Genomic DNA, 18,949 nt, shown 5'->3' on the forward strand with positions numbered 1-18,949 from the left:
GGGCGGGAGGGACGCGCTCCAAAGTTTTCGGCAACTTTTCTGAGGCGTCGCTCCACGGAGCGGATGCGCGTGGCCCGCGCAGGCGTGGTGGGCGGACGGCAGCGGGCGCCCTGCTGGCCCAGCCCCCTGCTTTTCCAAGCTTGAGTAGCACAGCTGGGTCACAGCTGGGCGGGGGTTGGCGTCTCGGGTGGCCTGTTGCTCCTCTCCTACTGGCTGGATGCCTAAGCTCCGCCCTTCATCCCGATTCGTTCGCTTTGCGTCCCCCCCTCCCCAGCTCCCGGTCAGGCCATTGGTTGTCTCTACTGGGCTCTCCATTGACCCAGCGGGGCTTCGTCCCCACCACAGACGGAGACTTCGAGCGGCTTAGGGCAGGCCAGAAAGTATTTTATTCGCAAGGGTCGGGGGTGGGCTCATAGGTGGGGACAGACAATAAATACCGAGGAATGTTGAGTCTCAGTGCATCCAAAACGTGGGTCCCGGAGTCTGTCAGTGAGTCAGAGGACAAGGTCAATAAATACCCACACTGCCTGGGGGTGGGGTGGGGGGGTGCAGCCATGACTCCGACGGCAGCGTTTGTGAGGAAAGGGTTGCAGCAACTCCCAGAAGCGCAGCTGTCCGAAGCCAAAGGCTCCCAAGAGAGCTGGTAGAAGTCGTGCTGGTCGTTTGTTGTGGCGATGGGACGTCCCCGGACATCAGGGGCTCGTGCACAAGGGTTTGGTGTAATAGTTTGTGACCAATGGCTGGAAGCGTGAAAGGTGAATTCGGATGGCCTGGGCAGTTTGCCTATCCACGTCGGGGCTGAGCGAAGAGTGGTCGGCGAATGTCCCCGCAGCAGCGCCGCCAGCCCGGCAAGAACCAGGTTCCTGCGCACGGGTCCGGCTCCTCCCTCCCCGGCCGCCAGGGGGCGGGCCCGGATCACAGGAGAAGAGACCGGTGGGGACCCAAGCTCGAAGAGGTGTGGAGTGGGGTTGGTGCAGGGGAGAGGGGATGGGCGCAGAGACGCTCTGGGCCATTGCCAAGTCACCCGGCTTTCCAAGGTGGCCTAGATGAAAGATGACTTGGAGTCTCAGGGTTCAGGGGGCGAAGGTGGCTCCCGGGAAACACCAGACTGGGATACAGGCCACCAACCCAGAGCAGCCCAGTGTGGCGGCAGCAGCCAGAGCAGCGGCGAACAGGAGCAGGCAACGCGCCTCCGATAGGCCAGGCCTAGGGAGCTGCAAGCAAGAAAGGCAAGATGAGCAACAGGCCCGCTAGCTCCCGGAGCCGCCCAGCCTGTACCCATAGATGGGCCAAGAATCCTGAGCGCATCCTGATCCCCGTGGCCTGCAGCCACAGTTGGTTTGGTCTGCTCGCCAGCCAGCCTGAGTTCCCGTCGGGAGTCATCATTGGCTACTTCGTAGCGGCCAGTGTTGATTGGCCGCCCGATCACCCTCCCTCCCTGCGGTGGGCCGAGCTCCACAGAGGCACAGCAAAGCGGTGGTGGCACTCAGTGGGCGGAGCGAGGCGGAAGCCCGTGATGGGAGGGCTTGGGACGTACCCTGGCAGGGAGCAGCAGGTGACGGCGGTGCACGGGGCCTGGCCCCACCAGCGGGCATTGGCCCAGAGCCACGGCCGGGGGGCCATCTAGCTGGAGAGAGAAGGGACAGGTGACCCGATCGGAGCCCAGCTCGGCCCCGCCGCCCTTAGCAGCAGGGCAAGAGGCAGTACAGGGAGTCAAGGCCAGAACGGGAATCTAGGAAGTTCCTTTGGGAAAGATTTGGCAAAGGGCCTGAAATGAGGGAGCACTGGTAGACACGGGCTGAGTGAAGGGCATCTTCCTTCTGGAGCCCACAAAGGGGGCGAGCCCTAAATGTGGGCGGGGAGACGGGCTGTGGGTAGCAGATCTGAGTGGGGATGGGGAAGAGACGGGGCTTACATGGGAAGGTGGATCCGTGGCCCAGGGACTGGGGACCCCCATGACAGCTGGAAGGAGAAGAGAGGTGTATGGAGCGTGGAGGGCGGAGAAGGGCGGTGGCTCGCGTGCCCCAGCCTGGGCCCCTCCCCTGCCCCAAGTGTCCACACACCCAGCTCGCCCCCATCTTCACCCGGTGCCCTCCTGGCCTGGGGCGGGTGAGGGACTCGCCTGGGGCTCCCGGGGCCTGCAGCATCTCCATCCGCTCCTGCAGCTGCCGAACGTGAGCCTCCAGGTCTCGGTTCCGGACCTCAGCCTCCTGCAGTTGGCTGCAGGAGGACAGGAAGGTAAGCCATCCCATAGGGAGGGGGAATGGGCAGGCTGCGGGGACCCCACACCGACCCCACCTGGAGAATTTCTGGTTGGCAGTGCGGATGGCCTCCAGCTCGCGGCTCAGGCTCTGCCGGGTGAGAACCTCTTCCTCCAGGGCTCCCTGGAGCTCCCGCAGGGTCACCACCCGCTCTGCCTCGGCTGCAGGGACAGCTGCTGTGTCGTCGGCCACTTGGGCCTATAGGTGGGGATGGAGTTTGGGGCCACCACTGGGCTCGGTCACACTCACCCCTCCCCTGGCCTGTCTCTGGTGTCCTAGTAGGCCCTGGGACAGCCAGCAGGGAACTGAGGTGCTGTCGTCAGAACTTGAGTATGTCCCTCCCAATTCCACAGTGCTTCAGACAGACGTGGCTTTACCCTCAGGCCTCCCCAGCTTGTGTCTGGCCTGTTCTCCACACCCTCCCGTCCTCCTTCCAAGGCCACCCACCCACCTGTGGCTTTAAGGACTCAGCATCCCACCTGGTGGGCTGTGGCTGACAAGGACCCCACCAGCCTCCTGCAGGTGGCCAGCAGTCCCTCTTGGCCCTGGTTGGTGTTGCGTTTGGACCCTACACTCACGCCAGGAGAGCATCTACCCCTGCGCTGTATATTCCCTAGGTTTCTTTGCTACTTTTTACTGGCAGACAGGGCCTCATTCCATAACCCAAGCTAGCCTCGGAACTGGGCTCCTTCTGCCCGTTCTTTGTGAGTAGCTGGGACCACAGGGCAATGCCCGTGGGCCTCGCTGAAGCTGTAATTGCAATGCCCTGCAAACCCCATGGCTTTGCCCGGCAGGTGCACCTACCCAGCAGGCTCTGCCCTTCTCCCAGCTGCTTCCTGGTCAGCCCAGGCCTCTGTCTACTAACCACTTGATCCGGTGGGGACTCTGGGGGCTCCAAGTTGAGCACTTGCAAGTCCGCCTCAGGCAACTGCAGGGCCTCCAGTTCCATAGGGGTGGGGTCCGGGACCTCAGTGTCTCTGAGAAGAGAAGAGGCTACCAAACGGAGGTCATGGCGCCTGAAGACCCCATGGCTCGTGGAGGAGCAGAGTGCAGTGAGCAGACTGCCTGGGCTGGTCTATAGCCTCACCCCTGCCCAGCAAGCCCCTGCTGGCAGGGTTTCAGCCTTGTGGCTGGCTGGCTGAGTAGTGGGCTGTATCCCAACCTGTTCTAACTAGCATGGGATGCCGCTTGCAGACCAGGACACCAGCCGTCCTGATATCTAACTTGCCTGGTCTGGGACTTGCCTGACGGTGGGCACCGTTCAAGCTTCCTCTACGTGTTCCCTGCTTCCCAGTTTACTCCTGAGAACAAAGAGACCACTGCCTGTGCGTTCTCCTTTTGTGGCAGTGGAGATGAAGCCCGGGACCTCATCCGTGCTAGGCGAGTTCTCTTTGCTGTTGAGACAGGCTTTCTCTGCGCAGCCCTGGCCATCATGGAACTCACTCTGTAGACCAGGCTGGCCTTCAACTCTGCCTCTCTCTGCCTCGGGTGTTGGGATTACAGGTGTGTGTTGTCTTTAGTACTTTTGAGACAAGGGCTCGTGTAGGCTGGCCTGGGACTTGCTCTAGCTAATGGCGACTGTGCACTTTTGACCCTCTTGCCATCGCCTCCCAGGAGCTGGGATGACAGGGTGTACGCCGCCACGCATACTTCACACAGCGCTGAGGCCCATGCCCAGGACCCTGTGCATGCTAACAAGGGCTCCAGCATCTGAGCTGCAGCCCCACCATGCTGGGGATGCTGCCTATACTGAGCCATGCTCACAGCCCAGGAAGCATTTTCTTTCTCTTCTTTCCACCCCCCCCCCACCTCAGAGACCAAGGCCTTACTTACTTACTATGTACCCCAGGCATGCCTTGAACTTGTGGCCCTCCTATCTTTACTCCCCCAGTACTGGGACTGCCAGTGTGTGCCACCACATGCCTGACCAATAAGGAATTTATTTGTTTTTGATGTTTTGAGACGGTTCTGACTCTGTAGCCCAGGCTGGCCTCCTTGATAGTGGTGTTACAGGGCAGCCACCCTGCCTAGCAAGAGTGGGTGTTGATTGTCTATCTTTTGTCTCTTGAGACAGAGTCTCTTGTAGCCCAGGTTGGTCTTGAACTTCTGATCCTCCTGCCTCTACCTTCTAAGAGCTGGGATTACAGGCTTGTGCCACCACACCCAGCATAATGAATGCTTTCAAAAAGCTGTACTGACCGGGCATGGTGGTACATGCCCCTAATTACAGCACCCTGAGGCTGTGAAATCGATCCCGCCTCAGAAAACAAGACAAAAAAAGAAAGAAAAAAAAAACTTTTAAAAACGTAAAAGTTGTTTTATTGTTATGTTCTCCAATGAGTTCATGTTCTTAAAATAAACTGTCAGATTCCAGGCCTGTTTCCTAAGAGCCTGGGTCCTATGACACATCCTAGAAGCATAAAAGTCAATGCCTAGGAGAGTGGAAGGCTGCGTATAAGATTCTTGGATTATATAACTGAACTGAATGTCTAAGAACATATGGCAAGGAAGGCCAGAGCTACGAGAGAGACCCAGTCTCAGAAAAGCCAACAGAACAAAGAGAAAGCTCATGTGTTCCTCTGCTGGCTCGTCTATGCCAACCTGACAAAGGCTGCAGTCATCGAAGAGGAGGGAGCCCCAATTGAGAAAATACCTCCAAGCCTGGCCCTGGTGGCACTCTGGAGGCAGAGACAGACAGCTCTCTGTGAGTTCGAGGCCAGCCTGGTCTACAGAGTGAGTTCCAGGACAGCCAGGGCTACACAGAGAAACCCTGTCTCACAAAACAAAACAAAACAAAAAGCCACCAACCTAAAAGCAACAAGAATACCCAACAAACTAAAAGCATTAAGCTTCAGGTAAGCCTCTAGGGCATTTTCTTAATTGGTGGTTGATGGGAGAGAGCCCAGCCCATTGTTGAGGGCATGGGGAGCAAGCAGGTAGGCAGCACCCTCCACGGCCTCTGCATCAGCTCCTGCCTCCAGGTTCCTGCGCTGTTTGAGCTCCTGCCTTGACTTCCTACAACAACGAACTATGACATGGAAGTGTAAGCTAAATAAACAAACCCTTTCCTCCCCACCCTGCGCTTCCTGTCGTGGTACTTCATCACAGCAACAGAAACCCTAACAAGACAGCTCCTAAGGACCCTTGGTACCAGGAATGACCCTTTGGGCCGGCTGGCCGAGGTGAGCCTGCACCTACACAGCAGCCAGTGGGCAGTCACGCTTACCTGAGGGCCATACACGAGTAGGAGTACCCCACGAAAGGCAGGTGGACCCCAAGTGGCATGCCTTCCTGCATGTCCGTCAGTGTCTCCTAGGGAAGAGGGGCAGGTCTGTGGCCAGCAGTTGCCAGGGATGGCTGCTCATCCCTCTGACCACAGCTTCACTGCTCCCACTAAGCTCACCCCACGAGCTAAGGGATCCCCTCCACCATTTCCTGTGGTATCTTGTTGCTTCTTGTTGGGCCCCTGCCCACACCATATTTTTCTGTACTGCAAGTGGACCCAGGCAGGACCTGGAGCTTGTTTAAAAAGGCAGCACTCGCCTGAGAGGGGACCTCCTGCCTCTCCCAGCATCCTGTGGGCCTCAGCTCAGTCTCCTTCAAGAACCTTCCTGGCGGGGTCTATCCTAGCCTCGCTAACAGGGAGACCAGTTCTTGAGAACACCTGTGTGCCCTTAAGCCTGAGTGGGCACACAGCAGTGCTCTAGGGTAATAATTTGGGACCCTGTGTAGCCCTGGCTGGCCTAGAACTCACTCTGTAAAGCACCAGAGATCCGCCTGCCTCTGCAGCCCTGGGATTAAGTATGTACCATCACACCTAGCCGATCACCCCAACTTCTATGAAAGGGGGCTGGGGGTCCCCTCAACCGCTCAGGAGCCGCAGGTACGTACCCCGCCCCCGCTCACCATGGCAGTGAGCCGGTCCTCTACCACATCGAAGTTGCACGTGTCCGTGGCACCCTCGAAGTCTGGGGTAAAGGGGGGCACGCTGTCTCGAAGACCCTCCCAATCAAGGCCACAGAAGAACGGATGCTTCTGGAAGTCGCCTGCCCCGCCTCGGCCTAGCCTTATCTCAGCGGGGCACAGCAGTCCCCGGATGAGGTCTTGGGCTTCCTCAGGGACACCTGTGTCTGCCAGAGGCAGAGCCAGGTGTTCCTGTTCAGAAAGCAGAGAAGAGCAAGAGTCAGCTCTGGGCTGAAGAGCTGGCTCAGTGGTTAAGGTCATTGTCTGTTCTTGCAGAGGAATCAAAGTTCTCTTTCCCAGCACCCACATGCAACACACAAGTGTGCGTGTCTCATTTCCAAGGAATGACATGCCCTGACTTTTGTAAGCATTTACATAATCCACAGACACACACAGCTAAAACACACACACACAACACACACACCTTTAAAAAAAAAGTCATCCCGGGAGCACGTGCCACCAAACCTGGCACCCTGCGAGGCATTCATGCTCACCTTGTAATGCACAATCTTGGCATATGTCTCCGCTGTGGAGTCAGCGTAGAAGGGTGTCTGCCCGTAGAACATTTCGTAGGCGAACACGCCCAGTGCCCACCAGTCACACTCGGGCCCGTAGCTGCCTGCCCCAGGCCCTCCGCCCACGGCCTGCAGAATCTCCGGAGACAGATAGTCCGGGGTGCCCACAGCCACCAGCGACCTCACCTGTGCCAACCAGACCCGAGTGCTTGCTTAGACCCTTCCCCCGACCGTACAGCCGGGGAGCCCAAGCTCCTTTCTTCCTACATCTGGCCTGCCCCTACCCGAGTTCTGCTCTCCACCCAGCTCTGGCCCCTGCACCTTCTGGTCCCTGACTAGTGGGGAGAGTTTCGACAGGCCCCTCCCACCGTACCATCCCATCAGGCTGTAGTTTGAGGCAGGAGCCGAAGTCCGCCAGGCGGATGTGGCCACACCGGTCCAGCAGAATGTTATCCGGCTTGATGTCCCTGTGCACAGAGAAGAGGACCCGGAGCTGGAAAGACGAACCTCCTGGGTCCCACCAGGCTCGGTCCAGTTCCACCCCAGCAGGGATTCTACAATTCTAGACCCCATTCCTACCCCCAATGGGATCCTTCCCACACACACAAACTCTGCTAACCCTCCAAGGGCCCCGCCACGCCCACCTGTGCACGTAGCCCAGCCGGTGCACCGAGTCTATGGCCATGACAATCTCGGCCAGGTAGAAGCGCGCCATCTCGGCGGGGATCCGCTCCCCAAACTTGCTCAGCAGCGTTAGCAGGTCCCCGCCCACGTAGTATTCCATGACCAGGTACTGGGAGCGGGCGTGTCACAGGGGTCGGTAGCCCCCAAGACTCCCAAAGACACCCCGTCCCCAAGCATAGAGCCCTGCAGTGTGAGGAGGCGCCCCAGAGATCCAAAGGCCAAACCAGACATCGCCTGTTCTCAAGGAGGGTCCCTCCTCTACCTAGGACATAACCGTACCCGCCCCTGTGCCCCCAGCCTACGGCTGCTCTGCTCTGCGTACTCCAGCTTTCTTGACTTGAGGCCGGGTGCCTATCTGTCACTCCTTCCTGGTCACCCCGCCCAGAGCTCACCAGGTAGTTCTCATCCTGGAAGGCGAAGTGCAGCTGTGTGATCCAGCGCCGGTCCCCTTTCACCAATACATCCCTTTCTTCCCGGAAGCACGACACCTGTGAGGTGGAGAGACGCTGCGCGATGAGCCGGGCAGACGAGGCGCCCCCGCCCCCCCCCAGCCCCGGCCCTCACCTCGCCTCTCTTCAGCATGTCCCACTTATTCATAATCTTCATGGCAAACACCTGGCCCGTCTGTTTCATCTTCACCACCGCTACCTAGAGGCGGGAGCGGGCGGGAACGGGAGAGGTGGGCAGGGAAAACAGCGAGGCTCACCCAGCCCGGCTCCACCCAGCCTTAGCCACACCCCCTGCTCACACAACCCCCACTCACCCCCCCAGCCCCGCCTCCACCCCAGCCTTAGGTTCAAGCTCATTCATCAATTTTTAAGGCTCTGCCCCAGCTGCTAAGTCCCACCCACCTCAAGTAATCAAGACTCACCTCACTGAATGCCCCGCGGCCAATCACCTTCAGGATCTCAAAGTCGTCCCTCTGCAGCCGGACCTCCTTAAGCCTTGCTGCAATGGGCTCCACTGGGTAGGGGTGGACGGGGGAAGACAAAGGTCAGCAGAGCACTAGAGGCAAGGATGGTGCCCTCAGTCTCCTCTCCCTTCGGCTGACTTTAGGACTCTGCTTCCAAACGCCCTGTGATGTTTGGGGGACCCAGAACGGACTGTTTCCACAGGGCCGCATGGCCAAAGGGGAGGCAGGGGGGAACCCGAGGCCCTCCATTCCCATCCCACGTGAAGATTTGGGTGTCCAGTCAGGTCCCGTGGCGAGAGTGTCATCTAATGACTTGAGGCATGGCCTGAAAAGGCGCGGTCTCTAGCATCGCCAGCATGAGGACTGCACTTGGGAAACGCTGAGTGTAGACCCTGGAGGGGGGTGGGGGGACACAGCCCACCAGCATCCTGGACACTGCTGGAGGCGAGCTTGGCCTCCACGGGGGCCTTCTTAGGCCAAAGCTCCAGGGGACGAGGTCCTGCCTGCCTAAGCTCAGCTTCAGCAGGAGGGGAGGGCGGGCAGCCAGGTCGGAGGCTGGCAACTCGGAGGCAGGGGGCAGAGGGAGGTCAGGCCTCCCTTGGGTAAGCAGTCAGGACTGGGAGGAAGGATGGAGAATGAGATGGTAGGTCCTGGAGAAGAGAGGGGCTCGAGGAAAGTGGACCGCCAGAGAACACACAGCCAGGGCCAAGGCTGGGGGGGGGGGTTGGGAGGAGAAAGCCAAGGCATTGAGCCCTTTTAAGGCAGCGGGAACCCAGGCCCCCTCCCCCGCCCAGGCCTGGCAGGGGAGGGGCCCATGGGATGCTGCTCGGGCCACAAAAGGACTGTGACTGCTCCTTCCCCGAGGGCCAGACCCCCACCCCCACCCGCACCCACACCTCAGCTCTCAGTTTACCCTGCCAGCCCAGCCCCAACCTCTGCCAAAGGAAGGTTGAAGGAGTCACTGAGGGCTACAGAGCAGAAAGGTCCCCCACAAGCTTAGCGGCCTAGCCCATAGCCTCCACCTTTCCATCTGTGAAATGGGGAAAGGGGAGAATGAGCTGTGTACACAGGCCAAGGACCAAGAACGACCTTTAACGATAGGCACAGAGCAAGGAAACCTATTTTTAAGGAAGTTGGGTTAGCCTGAGCTTCGGCTGTATGTGGGCCAGGGACAGATGAGGTCCAGGTCCATCCACTAGGCCTCAGCAGACCTTAGAAGGGCATTTAAGTTAGCAGGAGAGCTAGAGGTCTTGAGCTAGGGCCACGAAAGCAGCTGGGAAGCCAAATGGGATCCGCAGTCTGGGCCAAGATGCTAGCGATGGGCACACTCAGAAGCTGGAGTTGTTCCTCCTTAAATGGGGGGACAGCGGGACCTCTGCAGCCACTGTGCCCTCACAGCTCCTGGACACCTGTCAGGACAGCTGCAGAGGCAGGCGCCAAACACCTGCCTGCGAGCCGCACCCTGGCAGCTGCCCCACACTGTCCCACCCCACTCTGGGAAACCAGGGAGAGCTATGAAGCTCATTTTGAGGGGTGAGGGTCCTACAAGAGAAGCCGCCAGGCCCCTGTGTGGATGCAGAGGGCAGCAGGCTGTGGCCACCCCAGCCTGTACTGGCTGAGTCATGGCTGGCCTCCACTACTGACCCTCGTCTGCTCCAACCGAGGAAGCTTGGGGTCAAGGCCTGACTCTGCTTGGGTCCCTTCAGGAAGACCCCTCCAGGCCCTCCCGCCCCTCCACAGCCAACTCCTGCCCTGTAGAGCTCCCTCTGCGTTTCCCCACCCCAGGCCTCCTGCCCATACTCACCCCACTGCAAGAAGTCGGCCACATACTTGTCTTGGGCTAGGTGGGAGGCGCCCAGCTCCTGGTGGACGCCCAGGAGAAGGTCGAGCAGGGGCTCCAGCCCCAGGAAGCCGGGGTCCAGCACCAGCTGCTGGAGCTGCTTCAGCCGCACCTCGGCTGACATGTTGGGCAGGCAGCACCATGGCCCCTCCCCGGGCCGGAGCTCGGGGGTCTTCCTGTCACGGGGCCTGGCTGCCCCTGTCCAGGCCCCAGAACCCTGGCTGCATGTCTGCCTGTCCCTGACTATCCCTTGGGTCCCTCTGGCCAGTTCTGTGGCTGCGGCCTTTTTCCCCACCCCTTGGCCCAGCCCCCCTCCCGCCTCCCAGCTTTAACCCCTCCTGAGCCAACACCCCAACTCTCTTCTTTCAGGGCCCCCAAAACCCTTCTTTGCCCAATGTCAAGGGACAGAGTAATGCTCCAGAGACTCCCCACAGCCCTACCCACCCATAGGAGGGTGGGCACAGGGAGTTACAGGTGAGATCAGTGCTCAGAGCTGCCTAGGCTCAGAGCAGGCAGGCGTGGGGGGCAGAGGCCAGGGGCAGCTTCTTCGTGACTCAGCAATGGGTTCCGACTTTGGGACAGTTAAATTTAGCCCTGTGCCTGCTGTATTACACGCCCCCCCCCTTTTTTTGGCAGGAGGTGGAAGGGATCAGGAGGGAACTTATTCGGCCGCCAGGGCCAGGGGTGACCTGCTGGCCCAAGCCTGGGGGAGGCAAGTGGTGGAACCAGGCCCTCCCCAAGCCAGAGAGACCCCGAAATAGCTCCTTGGCCACAGGCCGGGGCAGCCACATTCCTGCCTGGGCTAGGATTAGAGACAGAAACATTTTGGGGGTTGGGGGCGGAGCCACCTGGACGGCCAGCCAGGAGGCATGTTAGCGTCTTTCTAGGGTGGCCAGTTCTCTGGGGAGGAAGTCACAGCCTCCAGTTGGCACTTTGTGGGCCAGTCACAAAAGGGCCAGGGGCACCAGGCTGCAAAGGCATGTCCAGAAGAGGAGGCCCAGCTCAGTTCCCAGCAGCCTCCCCTTCTCCCAGAAGAGCAGGCTTGGCTAGTCCTGACACTTTAAGACACTTTCTAACACCCCCGGCACAGGGATCTAGCAGGGACTCTGGGGTCAGGGGCTCTTCTTCCAGGGGGCTCTGCTCAGGGCGAGGGGATCAGGGGATGCTTCTGGGATTGACCTTCCTTTGGTGAGAACACAGTGTTGTCCCCCCCCCCCCCACCGCCACACATGCCCCAGGGAACAGAGACGCTGTGCAAACAAGTACTTTAGTATAAATAAGAGGTTGGGGGGGCATGGAGGGCCCCATGGGCCTCCGTAATTTTACACTCTTCCAATGCACAAACCAGAGCAAGGGGTGAGTGTGGGGTGGGCTGGGGGGAGGGGCCACCCCCGCACCTCTCACCCAGGGGCGCTGTGGAGCTGGGCTGCTGTGGGTGGAGTCTCCCAGGAGTGACCAGTCACATGCTGGGACAGGGGTGTGGGTTAACACTGATATTTCAGAGGACAGGTCATTGTACTTGGCAGTGGGTGGAGGCCAGGGCTGAGGCCACACAGGCTGCTACAGCGCCATGGCGGGGCCAGTCTGTGCAGGGTGGGGGCTCGGTGCAGTCTTCATCATGATTAGTCTTGTTACTACAGTGGGCCTTGAGACCTCAGGGAGGGCTATGACTAGGAGGACATGGGCCATCCACGGCTTCACACCACAGTGCCACTGGGGGAGTTGCCTGGTTGGGAGATGCCCTGGGAGGGTGAGAGGGAGGTTGGATTAGACAGCACCCGGGTCTCTGCTGGGAGGGGGCCCCAAGGGTTCACGATGCTTCTACCCCAGCTGGGCCCTCCAGCCCCGTCCTAAAGCGGCCATCCATGCCCCAGGGGGCACTTTTACTGATGCCCAGCTGACCCTGGGCAGACAGATGGGGCGGTTGAGAGGAGAGAATCTGGGGGTCGGCCCTACCTCTACCACTGGCTCGCTGGGGGACCTGGGCCAACTCGCTTCCCCTGCCTGGGCCTCGTTCTCCTCGTCTGTAAACTAGGGAGACAGAGGGCACCTTTTAGAGCTCACATGTCCCAAGCCCTACCCTCCTGCCTTCCCTCTCAGTGTTAAGGCTTCTTTCGGACTCGCACCTTCCACAGCAAGGATCTGAGGGACTGAAGGCAGTGTGGGTCCCAGACGCTGAGCCCACACGCTAAAGAACCGAGACAGCCCTGACCTGACCTGACCAGGGCCGGGCTGTCACCTCTCTCACTAAGGCCACAGCCACTGCACAGCCCGTCGCGAAGGCCCAGTGGCCAGGACCACACACCAAGCAGAAGTGCAAGCCGGGGCCTGGGCCTTTAGCAGCTGGCTCAGAAATGGAGTATCTAAGAGGCAGCCAGAGGCCAGGCCCTCTTGGACAATCTTATCCCTGGAGTGCCAGCCCCAAAAGCAAACAAACCAATTAAAATGCGGATTTCCCATAAAAACAGGTCTCCCTTGAGTGTTAGGGGCTGAGGGTGGGCCCCACAGGCCATCAGAGGCCCTTTGGATGTTTGGCCGTGGGTCTCACCATTCTGTCTCCCCCGCCTGACCTCTCTGCTAATGTGCCTGGCATCCACGAGGCCCAGCACTCAGAGAGGTGAGGAGCACGGGTGCCCCTCAGCCCTGGGGTCCCGTCCCGGGGAGTGGGGACTCACCACCTTGCCTGGCCGAGCCCAGGTACAGATGAGACCCTCTTGGCAGGCGGTGATGATGCAGTCCTCCAGGAACAGCAGCACGGTCAGGCGCTCCTGAGCGATCTTCTTGCACACGAGGGGCTCCAGGAGCGGGACCTCGTGGATCCGAGGGCACAGTGCCGTTCCCAGCACCTTGGCTGGATCCAAGCGGCTGCGGGGAGCAGGGCCGCTGAGTTTGTCGTTGCTGCTGCCCCCACTGCCCCCACGGCTGATGTTTCCCAGGCTGTGGTAGCGCTTATGTTCTTTCTCAGCCCCTCGGTCCCGCCGCTCCTGCAAGGTCAGTGTGGCGAAGCGGCCGATGCTGAACGGCGTGCCCGGCTCCATTGCTGCGCCGGGGCCACCAGCCTTGCCACCACCAGCTGGGTGAGGGAGGCTGTTGGACCGTGACAGGGAGCGGGGCAGGGGGCCTGGGCCTGCCTCTCCGGCCCGAGAGCTAGCGGAGGCTGGCGGGGTGGCCCCAGGGGTGCCGGGGAGGGTGCGGGTTCGGGCCAGAGAGGGACGAGGGGAGAGCACGTCCTCTGTGAGGTCCCACAGGCAGAACTGTGTGTCCTGGCCAGCTGAGCCAAAGCGGTAGGTGACGGAGCCGGCCTTGGGCAGTGGGGACAATGGGGCTCCTGTGTCTGAGCTGGTGGCCTCAGGCTCCTCCTCCTCACCACTGGCTGACGCTGCCTCCTCTGCCCGCGTGGTATAGGGATCGAAGGCCACAGCATTGACCCAGGACTTGTGGCCGTGGCCTCGAGCCACCACGCGACCCTCGGTGAAGGACCACACCGTGACCAGGTCGTCTTCCCCTCCTGTCACCACATAGCGGCCATCAGGGCTCCAGCACACACAGAGCAGACCCCCAAAGTAGCTCTTCATGAGCCCCCGCAGCAGCATGCTGTCAAAGTGGAAGACGCGCAGGCAGCCGTCCTGGCTGACGCAGGCCAGGTGCCTGCCATCCGGTGAGAAGGCGAACTCGTTGAGGGGCCCCTCGCCCACCGCCCACTTGGCCAGTGGGTTTCGGGGAGCCTTGCTCTTGGCTGCATAGACAGCGAAGCCCTCACCCTGTTTCAGTAGGCTATACTGGGGTGGGGTGGAGGCGCAGGGGTGGCTGACATTGTAGAGGTACAGGTGGCCACTGGCGTGAGAAGCGAGGAAGAGGCTCTCTGACTCGGGCAGCCACTTGAGATACGTCACCTTGGTCTTGTCAATCTGTCGCTGCAAAGGGAATGACAGGGTGGGGTTGATGGTGGACCCTGTTAGAACCTGGACCCCAGCTCCCCACCTGACTGAGACAGACGGCAGGATGTCACAGGGACACAGGAGCGAAGAGCCACCTGTGAGGAGCTCTTCCATGTCCCCCTTTTGATCAAGCAACGGCCCTGTCTGTCAAAGGACAGCCCTTCAGCCGCTTAACAGTTGCTTCTGTCTCCAGTGTAGCAGAGAGGAACTTCAACCCCAGAATGCCAGTTTCCCAGAAAGGGTCCCCATCTCTAGTCCCAGCTGTTAGAGCAGCAACCAGAGAACACACCCCAAGCAATGGCCCTGCACAACTCATGACACGCTCACCCTTCCGGCTGCTCCGTCAAATCCCTCCAGGCACATCTCCTCCCCCCAGGAAGTCCCGTCTTCCAGCAGAAGCTGTGGGCTTCCTGAGCCAGTGTGCCCCCAACCCAGTCTCTCAACCCACACCCCAGCAACCCTGGTCCCACTGCTGCTTCCCACAATGCCTCCCGGCTAGACTCAGACACTCGGCTGTCTCTTCAGTGGCCAGAGACGAGTAAATTCAAGCCAGCCCTTAGCCCTGCCTGACGTGATGACCCAGCTTCTCTCCTGGGACCAAGCTGCGTCCCACTGAGGGCTGAGAAAGCCACCAGCCCTCCAGTCACCTTGGCCCATGCTCAGGCACAGGAGGGTATTCAGGGTCAGCCCTCTGGCCCTGGTGATGAGGAGGGTAAGGCCCTTGCTACAGCTTCCCAGGCCCTCCTGTCCCTTCTCAGGATGCACCTGCCTTCTCTGCCTCAGCTGCTCCCTGGCCACTGGCTGGTGGCTGCCCTGTCTGGGGTATTTATCTAAGCCGGGGCCCAGGCAGGTCTTGAACTTTTGACCCTTCTGTATCAGCTTCCCAAAGAGCTGCGAAGAAACCTGTGCTCAGAGGCCTAGCCAACGCACTCTCTATTTAAACTGACTCCTGCAGGCTTCACTTCAGCGGCAGCTCCTGGCTGACCAGCGCCACATGCAGGACACCTGAGGAATGTGTGCAGCTTGTCCCCAGCCTCAAAGTGCGGCTAGGGCCGGCCTTGCATCTGCTCGAGCTGTGCCTGGACAGCGGCCTGCAGGAAAGGGCCGCTGCTCTGGGAATGGGTAAGTGCCTTCTTGATCCACTCACTGCCTTGCTCGTCCCGTCCCTCCAGCCATTTGCTCCCTTTGACCACTCTGGTGGACCACCTCCCCTGGACCAGGGACAGCATGACAAGAGCGCAGAGGCCTCCTTCCCTGCCTGCAGCTAAGGCCGCCATTTCCTGGCATTTCCTCTTAAGACAAGGTAGCCCAACCGAGCAGTCCTGTGGACGAGTTTATATAGCCCTGTGAGAGGGCGATGCTAATCCCTTTTCCAAAACCACACTGCAAGTCAATGACAGCAGGGAGTAGAATCCAAAGAATAAAAAGCCCAGCGTCAACAGGAACATCAGTAAAGTCCCAATTGCCTATGAGCCTCAGTCTTCCACTCTGCAAGATGGGCACCACACTTGAGAAGTAATGCCTCCTTTCACAGTACAATGGCACCATCAGTAGCTGTCTGTCGCTCTCCCCCTCTCCCTCGCCCTGAACCTCTTCCGCTTCTCGGAAGCTCAGTGTGGGGTGGGTGGCTACACAGGAAGGGGCGTTCCTGCCCGCAGTCACCTCTTCGTTGAATAGCTTGCTGGTGTCCTTCTTGATGAGGTCCAGGTACTGCACCTGGCCGGCAGAGAAGCCCACCAGCAAGGAGATGGTCTCCGTGGCGGCTGTGAACTGGTTGAAGTCGTGGCAGGTGGGCTGGGTCCCCTTGTAGATCCGCTTGTCGATGGGCTTGTTGAGGTCAATGGACTTGAACCGCAGGGAAAGAAGTTAATGGGTTAGAGCAGCCAGAGGAAGGAAGAGGAAGCTGAGGCTGGGGGAAGCCACCAAGAGGAAGCAGGGTTAACCTCGGGGGAAGTGGGTAGGTGGGCGGGGAGGGGCAGGCAACCACAGCCTGGACAGCACACACGCGCTCACACGCACACCACACCACCCAATAAACCCCGCAGAGCCTTTCAAGGTGTGATCTGGGTACACTGCTCACGGCCTCAGGGTTCAGAGTCCCCAAAGGCCCGGGGCTGATTCTCCTCCAGTCTTCTCGGCCGCCATCACAGTACAACTCCAGTGGGACTAAACGCAACATCCCAGGAGCCCCCACCCCACCCTCCAGACCCAAGGACCTTAGGATTTCTCCCATTTTTTTTTTGGCATGTAGTATATGCCCCTGTGCATGTGTGTGCACCATGCACATGCACCAGAGGTCAAAGGTCAACAGTTAGCATCTCAGTGGGTTCCCGTCTAACATTTGACCTGGGGTCTTTTACTGAACCTGGGGCTCACCAATCCTGTTACACTGGTGGCCCGTGAGCCCAGGGGACCCTGCCTCCGCTGCCTGAAGTGGGGTTGCAGACTCATACAGCTGCACCCTTTTACATGGGGCACAGGCATCCGGACTCGGCTCCTCGCGCTTTCGCGCGCACACCCATCCACAGGGCCATCTCCCAAGCCTCGTCTCTTTCGATTTGGAGTCAGGACACCCGTCAGTCATCAGGCTGATGCACGTTCACCCATGGACTCTCGGGGACCGCTCTCTCCCTCATCCTCCTAGGATGCTTTAGGGACATCTGCCACACCGGGGGATGTCGCCATCAACTCACAATTCCCATCAGTCCCCCAGCCTCACTCTTCACACACCCTGTTCTTTTGAATCCCGTTCTCCTGCTGCCTTGTTCGTCCACCCCTAAGCTACGCCTCCAGCCGGCCCCGCCCTCTTCACCTGCTAAAGATTCCCACCCTCATCACTGGCAAACGCCTGACACGCCTGGGTTTGGCAAGCCTTGACCCCCTCCAACCCGCCAAGAGAGCCGCCTTCCCCCTCCGCTCCCCTTCTCCCCTGGGCCTTGCATCCCCTTAGGGCGGATTCCCCTCGCCTGCAACCTCGGACTCGGTCGGCTCCGGGAAGCGGGCTCCCCGGGACGCCCAGCCTCGGGTGCCTTCGCTCGCTCTCGGCCCCCCACGAAGCGCAGCGCTCACCCGCCGGCTCCCGCGGCGGCAGCAGCCGGGGTAGAAGTAAAGCTCGCGGCCCAGGTTGAAGCAGACGCGGTCTCCTCCCGAGCCCAGGCCCGAGGGCGTGGAGGGCGGCTCCCCAGCGCCATCGGGCTCGCCGAGGCGCACCAGGCTGAGGCGGACGGCGGGCAGCGCGGGCCCGGGCCCGGGGCCGGGGCCGGCGGGCGGCGGGGACGACGCGGGGCCCGGGCCCGAGGCCGCGGCCGGCCCGGGCGGCGGCTGCGGGGGCTGCGGCGGCGCCGGGGTCTGAGCGCAGGCTGCCCCCGGCCTGCGCGCCGCGTCGCCGGGCAGCAGCTTGTAGAAGCCCTCGCGAGTGCGAAACTGCGACTTGATCTCGGCGCAGTCGCCCATGGCGGCGCCGGGGCCCGCTCCGCCCTCCGCGCCGCCCGCCGCCATCTTGGCCGCCCACCGGGCCCCGCCGCAGCGCGCCCGCCCGCCGGCAGCCGGACCCCCGCCGGAAGCGGCGGCCCGAGCGCCGGAAGGGGAGGGAGGGTCGTCGTCCGGGTGACGCCTCTGCGATTGGCACCCGGGGCCGCCGGCGGGAGGAGCCGGGACGGTTGCTGAGGTAACGGTTCTGGGAGGGGCGGGGATGTGGGCGGGGCCGCGGGGTGGGCGGGGCCGACAGGGACGCCCCGGGCCTTAACGACGGCGCCCTGGGAGCCGTTTGCCTAGCAACGGAGAAACCGCAAGCGCTGTTCAGATTCCTCGTGTTTTTACAGCTGACTCCAGGCGATTCCTGACTTTTATTTAATTAATTAATTAACTAATTAATTAATTAAAAAAATTTACTTCGTGAGGCAGGCGGATCTCCGTGAGTTCGAGGCCAGCCTGGGCTACAGAGCGAGTTCCAGCACAGGCTCCAAAGCCACACAAGAGAAAAACCTGTCTCGAAAAACAAAACAAACAAACAAACAAATTAAAAAAAATCACTGCATTTATTTATGTTTGTGTTCTTGTGTGGACAGGCACAATGTAGAGCTGAGAGGGAGTCGAGTCCCCTTCCACCATGTGGGCCCTGGGGATCGGGAGGGAGCAGGTCCTCACGCTTGGCAGTAACCGTTTGTTTTGTAGCCCAGGCTGTCCTCAAAATTGACCCAGTCCTGTCGCCTCAGCCTCCCCAGGTGCTTGGATTTCAGACCTGAGACACCACACCCAGCTCCTTGCTTCATTTTAGACTGGGCGGTTTCCCTTCCTCACTGACCGCCCTGCTGTGGTCCCTGCTGCTGGCAGGGTCAAGAGAAGCCCTCGGGACCTACCTGAGTCTGCCCGCCCCTGTTGGTTTTGCTTTCCTCATGATTTGACGTTACTAGAGTCACACGGAAGACAATCGCAACGAGGGACTCTCTGTGGGGTAAAATGGGCCGAGGAAAGAACACCCTGACCCTGACCCTGCCCAGGACCAGAGCTCGAAATCCCATCAATCTCTGAGCTTGCCCCAGTGCCAGGCTGCAGAATCCCACCAATCCCGAGGCACCCTGGGAAACTGCCCCCCCCACCTATATGAGCTCCGCACCCTGTTCAGTTTGCTGCTGTTTCTCACCTTAGAGGCAGCCACCCTCTTGGATGTTCCCTTCCCAGTAAATCTCTTGAGTGAGGTTTGTTGTGTGATGCGACACTTTCGCCTACTTCCGCTGGGGAAACTGTCCCTTAGCAGAGCAGGCTGTATCAGCTCTGCTGGAAACCCTCCCCTGCCAGAGCAGAGCTACACCTGCCGCGGAAACCTTTCCCGGGGC

General features: G+C 60.3%; 2 protein-coding genes across 2 annotated transcripts; both read right to left on the reverse strand.

Annotated features, from left to right (window-relative positions):
• Positions 1–363: 363 nt before the first annotated feature.
• On the reverse strand, positions 364–10,442 carry Dmpk (DM1 protein kinase). Its single transcript, XM_051207052.1, is given in 16 exon segments — positions 364–1,214; positions 1,538–1,623; positions 1,916–2,019; positions 2,022–2,112; positions 2,115–2,220; positions 2,299–2,459; positions 3,127–3,238; positions 5,488–5,573; positions 6,153–6,416; positions 6,719–6,925; positions 7,113–7,206; positions 7,384–7,532; positions 7,816–7,911; positions 7,988–8,071; positions 8,295–8,386; positions 10,141–10,442. Coding segments are annotated over 16 exon segments (2,040 nt in total). The 5' UTR covers positions 10,301–10,442; the 3' UTR covers positions 364–1,066.
• Positions 10,443–11,424: 982 nt separating this feature from the next.
• On the reverse strand, positions 11,425–17,644 carry Dmwd (DM1 locus, WD repeat containing). Its single transcript, XM_051207179.1, has 4 exons — positions 17,184–17,644; positions 15,777–15,959; positions 12,852–14,090; positions 11,425–12,207 (listed from the first exon to the last, which is right to left on the reverse strand). Exons 1-4 carry the CDS (start codon positions 17,610–17,612, stop codon positions 11,998–12,000), a joined length of 2,061 nt encoding a protein of 686 aa, XP_051063136.1. The 5' UTR covers positions 17,613–17,644; the 3' UTR covers positions 11,425–11,997.
• Positions 17,645–18,949: the final 1,305 nt, after the last annotated feature.

This window comes from Phodopus roborovskii, unplaced genomic scaffold, assembly GCF_943737965.1.
Source record: "Phodopus roborovskii unplaced genomic scaffold, PHOROB, whole genome shotgun sequence".
Taxonomy (NCBI): Eukaryota; Metazoa; Chordata; class Mammalia; order Rodentia; family Cricetidae; genus Phodopus; species Phodopus roborovskii.